Here is a 10,668-nt window from a genome sequence, read left to right on the forward strand (position 1 = left end):
TACAATTACTTATAATTTAGAAGTGGTTAACACATAACCCACTAGGGTTTGTATGTGTCCTTTATATTGAGTTCACTGTGAAAGTAGCAGAGCTGAAAGAGCAAAATTTTTTTGTGATTTGTATGAACAAGCGCCCGAGTGTCAGGGATTTTCCCATACAAAAGTCTAAAAAAAGTTACTCTTTCAGCGCTGCTACTTTCACAGTGAACTCAATTAAGAGGACTCATACACACTCTAAAGCAAGGGTGGCCAACCTTTTTGACACTTGGGCTGAAATTCGGAAGTAAAATTTTACCCCGGACCGCACTACCAAATTTTATGTATACTTGTAGTGGAATGAAAGTCGGATACTAATTTTTCCTGTTAGAACTTAGTTAGAGCTTTTATTTTAAAAGTAAAAGAAATGTTTATGACCACCGTAAAGCTCATCACGGTGGTCATTGACCACCATAATGAGCTTTACGGTGGTTAGTGAATAATGACGTCATAACAGTACGGCGGTGCGGCGAGCGCGCACACTGCGGGCGGGTACGCACTACAGCCGTATTTCGTGCGGGGCATCGTGACGCAGCCGCACGCGCCGTTGCCGCAGCACCCGCACGTGCCCCTCCCGCACGCGCCGCAGCACCCGCAGCACCCTGCGACTATCACTGTCAACGTAAGTGTAACCCGTGCTGATAAAATATGTTGTATGTGTGTTAATGTGTGTGAATTGGATGTGTAGTGTTCTTGGCTGTCATGTTAGTCTTATAAGTTAGAACATTTATTGTGTGTTCACACAGAAACAAAATAGAAATGTGCCACAATTTATTAACTATTTCAGGGTTGTCAGGCAAAGCAGCTGTAGCTAAAAAGTCCTACAATTTCAGCAAAACTTCCCGCACATAACGAATTCGTATTCTGTCTATTAGAGAAATTAAGACCGACGAAGACGACCGGATAGTATACTTAGTCGTGTTTTGTCAATCCTCTGACAACTAATATTTACTCGATGTTACTGCGACCGTACTTTGGCTAATGTATTTTTTGTAACTGAACTAATAATAATAAAGTATACTAATATTATAAATGCGAAAGTGTGTCTGTTGTTGTTGTTACTGTTACCTCTTCACGTGAAAAGCGCTGAACAGATTTTGCTGAAATTTGGTATGGAGATACTTTGAGTCCCGGGAAAGGACATAGGATACTTTTTATCCGGAAAAAATGTACGGTTCCTGCGCGATAAACGAATTTTGGCGCAAAGGAGTTGCGGGCGTCATCTAGTAAAGTCTAAGTATAACTGCTCATACATACTTGTATTATAACTAATATTATGTAATATTAAATAACAGCACCCCGCGCCAATACCGCCACCGCTACCCGCGCACAGCTCGCCCGGCGTGAGCGGGGTTAACCCCGTGCCGGTTGGCGCAGTTGGGCCAGTGGCGTCCACCGTCCCGGCCGCCGGCCCACCGGCATTACCCCAGGCGCAGCTGCGTCGGCTACTAGCGGCGTATAGAGTCGGCATGCTGGCGCTAGAGACACAAGCGAGACGAGTCCACGACGACCGCCCGCAAAACAAGTTTGGCAGGTATGTCCTCCGAAAACTTTTAATCTTATTAAATAAAAAAAAATAAAAAAATACTACACGCAATTATCTACTGCGTATATTTTCAGATTTTTCTATTTTTCTAGAAATAGAATTTAATTGGTGGGTGGCGCTGTACCAGGTAATATGCGCCCTTTTTTCAGGCACAGACCACAGTAGATTATAGATATTCTGTAAACGACAGTGCAATTATATTGAAGTGGGGTAATATAAAATAAAGTAGTTTAATTTTATTGGCGTGTCTATAGCTTCTTTGCATATCAATATATTGGTGTTCGTACACAAACCAGTAATGTTAAGCACAAATCAATAACATTAGTATTTAAAATGTTAAGGGCCTGTTTCACCACTTTCTGATAAAGTGCCTAATAGGCTATTCACTTTTTTGACAGATTCTCCATACTTGATCTGTCAAGTTAATTGGTGGATAGCCTTATCAGGAAGTGGTGAAACAGGCCCTTAATGATTTTTTTTCAGAAACCCGCCGTACGGCGAACACGTGAAGTGGCTATTGCGCATATCGAAGCGTCTCGGCGCGCAATACCTGCACCAGTTCTGCGTGTGCGCAGTCAACTCCGTCGTGTCGCCGTTCGTATTGTACGAGCTGTGCGTGGAATCGGCGCACTGGCTCGCACGCGGCGGCCCGCATCATATCGTCATGCAACATCTACGTGGGACGCTCGCCCCGCTAGTACATAAGTGCCAGCAGATGTGAGAATACATTTTTCTATGTTTGTAATAGGAAAGTTCAGAGGGCGCTAGCAAATAATACGACATGATAGAAACGTTGTCAAACGTCGAACAAAACTTTTTGTTCGACGTTGTCAAAAGCAGAACAAACAATCTATGCTCATGTTGCACACATCATATCAGAATATTGATAGTAACGTCAAACGTCGAACAAAACTTTTTGTTTACTATCCACGCTGGTGCTGCTCTCTAGCGTTAAAACATTTCAGCAATATAATATCCCATTTCTTAGTTTAATATTATCATAATTTCGTCTCTTTCGTTTCTTGGGTATATGAAAGAGAAAGTATGATGTTTTGACATACGCACTGGATCGCGCGCGTCGCCCCGCATCATATCGTCATGCAACATCTATGCGGGACGCTCGCTCCGATAGTAGACAATTGCCGGCAGATGTGAGGATTATTCTATGGCCCACTTGGTTTTATCACTCTCGATAGTAGGGTATATGCAAGAGAAGCATGATATTTTGACATATGATTACAATGACACAAGTGTGCCTAAGGGCCAACCCACACGTACCACAACACACCACATCGCAACGACAAAATGTCGTCGAGTAGTAGTTACGTGTGAATGGTGTCGCTGCAGCTTTTTGTAGTTTCGTTGTGGTACCGACAAAATGCCGACGTGGTTGCGTTGTCGCCAGTGGTTGAGATGTGGTTACGTACGAAAGTCAATGAAACGGAGGGGGGAAATGTGTTCGGTATCACTCAAGTGGTCGACAACGACTGCAAAATGTGGTACGTGTCAGTGGTACGTGTCAGTGTCCAGTTCATTTACAATACGAAATATACGCCCGACCACGTGGTGTGGTTGTGGTGTGGTTGTGGTGTGGTTGTCGTGTGGTTGTGGTACGTGTGGGTTGTCCCTTAGTTAAATTGTAATGTGCATTTGACTTGGTGTGAATAATATAGCAATAGACAAAATTTGCGATACCTTCCGTCAATGAAACACCTTTTTTCTAATTCTAGGTATATCCAATGTATTCATCAAAAACTATATCATTTGACGTCGGTTGAGTACGAGGAGTTTGTCGGCATCGTCCTGTCAGCGCGGACAGCCTTCCAACTGACCCCCGAAGGAAATACACAATTTAAGGAGTGGCTTGCTTCGTTACGAAGGTGAGATTTTTGGAATTTAAATATTATTTTGAATTGTTTAATATTATAATAAACTCGTTTACAATAATGGTTTCTTACATTACAATCACCTACACGGATTTTGTTGCAATTAATAGTTTGGTTATTTACAATAATTAATTACATTCATATCCCGTCTTTTTTACAGATCAAAGTCGTGCAAGAAGGACCTGTGGACGCAGTTGAACGCGGCGCTACAAACTAACAGTAAATGACGGCGGCAGCCCGTAGTCTGCACCGTGCGCGCCGTGCGCCGCACGCGCTCGCGACGCGCCACGCATACGCTCTAGCGGTTCGCCGGCCCGTCTGGCCTGGCCCTGATCGGCCCGGGCCAGAATGGGCACGCTCTACTCACTTTAGGCCAGTTCGAGCCCGCCCTACTCGGTCCAGGCCAGAATGGACCCGCCCCACTTAGTTTAAGCCAGCTCGGGCCCGCCCCACTCGGTCTAGGCCAGCTAGGGCCCGCCCCACTCGGTCTAGGCCAGAATGGACCCGCCCCACTTAGCTTAAGCCAGCTCGGGCCCGCCCCACTCGGTCTAGGCCAGCTAGGGCCCGCCCCACTGGGTCTAGGCCAGCTAGGGCCCGCCCCACTCGGTCTAGGCCAGAATGGACCCGCCCCACTTAGCTTAAGCCAACTCGGGCCCGCCCCACTCGGTCTAGGCCAGCTTAGGCCCGCCCCACTGGATCTAGGCCAGCCCTGGCCCACCTTACTTGGTTCAAACCAGTTCAGTCCTACTTCATTCGGCCTAGGCCAGCTCGGGCCCGTTCCGTTAGGCCCCGCACACGCAGACCCGCACGCGCGCACGTACCCCGCCCCCCCTCACCTAGTGCCACCACTACTACGTAATTTAAACGTTTGGACGATTGGATATCGCGTGACGCAAACAACACTACACTATTGAAGAAAACTTGTTTAAGCTCTTTACACTTTTGAGTTATCGAATATTATAAAGCTTATAATAGTTAGCCAGGTGAATAAGTCAAGAACACTTTTCGCCTGCTGAAGAGCATTTCTCTGCTTTTTATTACTGGTTTGTGTAAAGAGGTCCTCGTAAGAACATAAGAATATGACAAAAGAATTAATGGCACAATACGTTAAATATACTAATAACTTATAACTCGACGCATTGTGAATAATACGTGCGTGCTATATTTAACATACACTTGATTTCCATTTAAATGCAGGTAACGAATCGATCAAATTGTCGCAGTAAGTTATCATCACTGTAATATCTAATTGAATAAACATAAGAACAGTAAAAATATCGGAGTGCATATTATTGAAAATGTCGCTTAAGTATAAACACCTTAACGCTAAAATCGCAAAACAAAGCTAAATCGTAAGTGTTTTGTGCACACTTTTACAGCACCGCTTTTATGTTAAACATAAACATCGTTTATTGCTTTGAATGCAAGCTATAGATAATGTTATATGTAGTAGGGCGGTGTTGCAAGAGTAATTTTGATGTGTTGTGAGTGTCTCATAGGCACATTATACTTAATTATACTCATAAGCATAAAGTTATAGTTCTCATCACTATATGATATTCTACTGATTATAAAATTTAATTTAAGGCATTCGCTTAGCACTAATATCTTATACTAATTTGTCTACTGACTTTGCTCATTATTGAGAATTATTTTGCTTGTTATCTAAGCGTCAAGCCAATTTCTCCAACGCCTGCTAGTCTTAATATCTCTTTTCACTACAAGAGTGAGGTACATGACATTTAATCGGCGATTAATGTTAACAAGCGTTGATAAAATTGGCTTCTCTATGTTATATCACTGACCTCATAGATTAATACTTGAGTGAAGCAACAGAAAAAAAATGCCACACGGTTCGTCCTAGTTGACGCGCATAATTTGAAATGACGGTAATTCGGACGATATTCGAGTTACGAATCAGAATAGCACATTCTATGTTAGAATTAGAGAACTAAGAATATAAGTCACTTTTATTTCATACAATATATGATTTTGCTATTTAGTTATAAATATACAATTTGATCAGGCTAAAATACCTCTGTTAGTCGTAACAGAACGGAAATAATTCATCGATCTCAAATAGAAAATGAACAGTGAAATTCGTATGACTGTTGAAAATGTTTGTCCCAATGTTTATGTAATTATCATATAAACATACTGCAGTAATAAATTTTAAACAATGTGTGATTTATATATTTACTTGTAAACCATAATTTTTAACATTTTGCGTTAATTATAACAAACCAAAAGATTCAATTGGCAATTTATTAATGTTTTCCGTGTCAATAAATAAATACAAAATGTATTAACAACATAAGCATAGCATGCACAATGCAACTGTTAGGTTCAATTGTATTAGCTTCTGTTATTACTAATCGTCTGTCAAAATATTGTCTTCTCATTCATGAAGTAAGAAGAGAGAACACTTTAAACCTACGATTAACATTAACCTAGACTGGTGCAAGTGGACCTAACATTTTTTCACGAGTTTTGAACACATAACTAGTCAGGTTTTGAGGTCAATATTAGCTTCAATAGCAACACTCATTTAGTTTGTCTAGCGTTAGGTAATGTTTTAGTACCCTTTGACTGAAGATCTCCAGGCATTATTTATTACATCAAAGGGTATTAAATGATTTAAAAATGTTAATCATTGTTGACAAAATTAAAGCATCAGTGTTTTTGGAATTTGACGATTAAATATTGAAAAAATAAAATGAGAAACGAAAACGAATACTTACATATTATTGAAAAGCGTAATAAAACAATATTTAAAGTGTTTAGAAGATTTCAAGAGGTTTTTCGATTGTATATATGATTAACATTTTTATAAACTGTAGGTTTTGTGCACAGCTGCGATAGCAACACATTTTGTTTCGTTTCATCGTGGAAATGGTGTACGTCGCGGTTGTTCGGAAAACGCGTTTCTCTTTCTAGTGAATTTTAAGATCTCTTTCTTGTATGACAGTAGCAATGATTTTATTTCTTTTTATTTGAATATATATTTTTAATTTTGGCCCTATTGGCGCTACGGAGAGTTATTTTTAGTACCGTAAAAGTGTTATATGGGTTTCGATGCCTTAAAATTTATATTTTGATGAGTATGAAAGACGGTATTCTGTGGCCAAAATTATGGAGCGACGTTAAATACATGACGTTACATCTACGTTTCGAAACCGGTATGCTTCTCAAAGAGATCTTCGATCAAAATTCTTTCTGAAGTTTCCTAAAGTGTATCAAAAACAGTAAGACTTCGGGACGCTAAGTTTAATGTCAAACCGAATGCCGACATGACACAGTATAATACTCATACAGTAGTCCAGGCGGCGATTTGTTATGTTTCTGGCATTTGGTTTGGCGTTAGTTTGGCGCTATTACACCAGCGGCCGTCGAAGTCGCCGCGCAAGTTTGTTGGGTAGGAGGGGAAAAATTCCAAATTTATGAACCACAGTCCATTTTGTACTGAAATATTGGCTAGGATGTTTCAATGACCTAATAGCGTCATTAGTCTACAGATTTATTAGGCAGATTGTAGAAGACGACCGTCGATACACTATTTTTGATATTCTCTTGTCGAAATTTGCAGTTTCCTGAATGTTAATGTAAGGCGTTATACTTAGTGCGTTTGATTAACTATAGGAGTTTTATTTACAAGTTATATATTATATTGTAACGCAAAGTAGTGTTGTGCGCCTTCGGAATATTATATTGAGTAATATTAAACGAATAGGAGCGGGGCTGGCAACAAATGGTGTTGCAATGTCGAACACGCGTAGACTCTGTCTAGACTCTAACATCGCTAGTGATGTGTGACTTAGTGAATATAAGATCTTCCACCATCAAAAGCAATATTTAAATATATCATATTATAAAGTAGTGGGTATACTGATAAATGTATTTGCGGTTTTATAGAATTTTGTATTTTAATATTAATCTTGTACACGACGCCTCAGTGTTTAACTTATTGAGTGTCATCATGATTGAGTGCGCGCTCGCGAATCAATTAAAATAATCGATATTCAAGTAAAACTACACACCGCAGCGATATAACTGCAAGTTCGCATTCAGTATTTACGTACAGTAAATTATCTTCATTCTTTATTTAGACCGATCTAAATAGACGTTAAAAAAAGATGAAGTACTGTGTATATTTATATTGTGTACCAACTGCGTGTTGTATCGTTCTCGCATATCGATTTTTTGACCGACTTCGAAAAAACGAGGAGGTTATAATATATTCGGCTGTGGATATTTTTTCATCGAATGAAATGGAAAATGAAAGAAACAGCTTATACATAAATAAACTTAAACCAATGTTTTAAGATCAATCCAGGACAGCAAAGGACATATATGTCAAAGATATAATCGATATTAATGGTTGTAGAGCGATTGCGTCCGTCACTAGGAGTAAGAAACCATTTGTAATCAATGTCTTAACCATATCTCGCTTATTTATCAACGCGAGAGTATATTGGAAAGTAATTTTTGAGGATTTAGACCTGTGTACGCAATAGTACGCATAACCGATAATAGTTAAGGATTTCGGTATCGAAGAAAAAATTGTAGACATCTTTAGCATATGGACATGTGTAATACCTCAGATAGAATTAAAGTAACAACGTTTATTGATAGAATTTTTGAAGTGTTTTAAAGGACCTAGGATAAGTGCATCTTAGGTGCGTCTGTCGTCGATGAAACATAAAATGACGTATGAATGACATTTGTAAACGTCAAAAAGATGGCTGCATAACCTTAAATATTATTCACACAGATAACTTATGAAAGGCGTAGTCTATGTTCAAGATATTATTCAATGCGAACAAAATAAAGGCGTGAGTTTTCTTTTTAGGTCTTAAACCTCATAGTTCGAATATAGTTTCGATTTCGTGACGTTAACGCGAGACAAAAACCTGAAATCGAAGCGTTGTTCGAGGTACAAGAGTCGGGCCTTTGACTTATTATATGACTTCAGTGTTGCCACCTCTTTGGCGTAATTTGTTGCCAGCCTCACGGTAGCTTTAGTTAAATATCCTTTATAAATTAGTAGATGTTTACGTGCATACATTTAAAGTGTGAATGACTTCTGCATTCAGTAGTTAGTAAATTTTTAGAATGCTAGTTAGTATAAATTGATGTAACAGCATGGAGTGCTGTGGAGATTCGGTTCTCTACGGATCTTAGATGTACCGAGTACGTTACTGTGTTGCCAGTTGATAATGCGCTTTGAGTTGGCTCATTACATTTTGTTGATGACAAACTGTAATCGAAATACCCCGAAACTTAGGAAAATTAATCGCTGTAAGGTAAAATTAAATTACGCATTCTAAGTGCTCAGTCAAACTGCAATCGCTAGTTTCGATAGCGAAGTTAGATGTCGAAAATGTATGGGATTTGACGTAGCGCATGCGCCATGGCCCATGATACTCAAGCTGGCCGCAAACGCACATTTTTGGTATTCGATTTGCGAATTTGTTTTCCGTATTCGGAATTCCGTGAGACTACCGCAAATGTTCGTCTTTTTCCACGCGCGAACGCGCCGGCTTGCACTTGAAACGTGCGTGCGGAATTCGTTCCGTACGAAGAAAAACGAAAGTGTGTGGCAGTTAATGTATTTCTACTCCAATCTATGCATTTGGAATTCCGAATACGGAAAATGAATTCGTAAATCGCATACGGAAAACGTGTGTATGCGGCCAGCTTTAGCGATTCTTTATGTCAAGGCCCATACATTTTTGTCATCTAACTTCGCTATCGAAACTAGCGTTTGCGATTTGACTGAGCCCGAAGTCCCGAAAGTTGGGTGTGAACGTTCGTAACTTGCCGTCCATGTTTGTTTTGCTATGTACAGTCTCATTTCCCCGCCTCGCCCCGCGATGGTAGAGGTATACTCACAGTTTTCTCTCGATGGGCATTATTGACGTGCGTAAAGTTATAGGAGATTTCCTCCATAGCACGAGATGTGCTTCGAAAGTTTGTCTCAAAGAACTATTTTTACACATAAAACGTATTTAATAAAAAGTATAAAAAAAATAAAAATATACCGTTAGTTTCGTAATTAAGTCGTTAGTATGGAGCATATTTTAATTAGTCGTTTAATGCATGTCTTAGTCGTATTTTGCCCAGTGACGGCGATGTTGAAGAGTATGCGGTACGTTCTTTTGCGGATTATTTTGTATTACATATCAGTTCAACGTGCACTGTCGGTTTAGCGATGAACGAGCTAGCGGGCTTCGCGGGCGTCAAAGCCATGAGTGCCTAAAACTATAGACACATAGAACCCGTCCCTCCCTATCGGACGCACCCAGATTGAATTATTACTAACTGTAATTTCATGAAGATTTAGGCATAAACTCCATGGTCAAAACCTTCATTTAATTAAAATAAGTAGTCTTTAAATGTCCGATTGCGGCCGTTTGTCGTATGTCCTCCGCATGTTCTATAGTAGTGTTCGCGTTCGGACGTTCGTTTCGTATCAAACGGTTCGGCTACGTCACATCACAGACCCCCGTTAGTCGCCGATGCATAATACATCTGGATCGTAGTTTAATTACACTTTATAAGTGTGGTATCTCCGCCTATTTAACGTAACCATTGCAGTCCGATGGCTACTTATTAGTACGTAATATAATATGTATAGTTTTATCTTCCATAGCGCTCAGCCCTCGCGCGAGGTGCACTGAACACTGTTTAACGAGCAGGTCGTGTGAGCATTCGGTATCAGATGCATCCAGGAGTTGTGCAAATAACATGGGACGGGAGTAAAATGTCGTACGACATTAAATCCAATATAGTGTCGTTAGTGTCGTGTCGTAACGGAGAAACTGTACCATCGACGCGCCTAAAGAAGCTTAATTTCAAATGTGGCGATTCTTGGATACGCCTAAAGAAGCATTACTTTGATGTTCGGATACATCTGATGCGGGGTGTACTGTTAACTTTATGTATGTCGATTCACAGCACAAACAGTCTCCGCTTCGCCACGAGAAGTCTCTGGCGTCATTCTTGCAGCACGAAAGACTGACAAGAATATAGTCAAATATTAAACGACCGGGATGTCGAACGACGGCGTATCGATATGGCATCCTGCAAGCTAGAAGTGCCCATACGTTTTATATATTTATTGAGTAGTACTAGAATTTTTGCTCCGTTTTCGCAAATGGTTGTAATATTATAAAGTTATTAGTCAAATGATAGACTGTT

The 10,668-nt window shown here is 40.2% G+C and overlaps 1 protein-coding gene and 1 long non-coding RNA gene across 2 annotated transcripts in view; one reads left to right on the top strand and one right to left on the bottom strand.

The window, feature by feature from the left end:
- Positions 1-3,959, top strand: part of LOC121727348 (zinc finger SWIM domain-containing protein 8 homolog) — a 26,752-nt gene extending 22,793 nt beyond the window's left edge. The window contains exons 23-27 of the mRNA XM_042115130.1: positions 494-658; positions 1,332-1,570; positions 2,066-2,299; positions 3,313-3,462; positions 3,629-3,959. Of these exons, the coding sequence (XP_041971064.1) occupies positions 494-658; positions 1,332-1,570; positions 2,066-2,299; positions 3,313-3,462; positions 3,629-3,695 (855 nt within the window). The 3' untranslated portion in view covers positions 3,696-3,959. The remainder of the gene's footprint in view (positions 1-493; positions 659-1,331; positions 1,571-2,065; positions 2,300-3,312; positions 3,463-3,628) is intronic.
- LOC121727351 overlaps positions 1-8,968 on the bottom strand; it is a 15,962-nt gene extending 6,994 nt beyond the window's left edge. The window contains exon 1 of the long non-coding RNA XR_006035654.1: positions 8,893-8,968. This is a non-coding gene — a long non-coding RNA (uncharacterized LOC121727351). The remainder of the gene's footprint in view (positions 1-8,892) is intronic.
- Between the last annotated feature and the right edge of the window lie 1,700 nt (positions 8,969-10,668).

Source organism: Aricia agestis, chromosome 5 (assembly GCF_905147365.1).
Source record: "Aricia agestis chromosome 5, ilAriAges1.1, whole genome shotgun sequence".
In the NCBI taxonomy this organism is placed as follows: domain Eukaryota; kingdom Metazoa; phylum Arthropoda; class Insecta; order Lepidoptera; family Lycaenidae; genus Aricia; species Aricia agestis.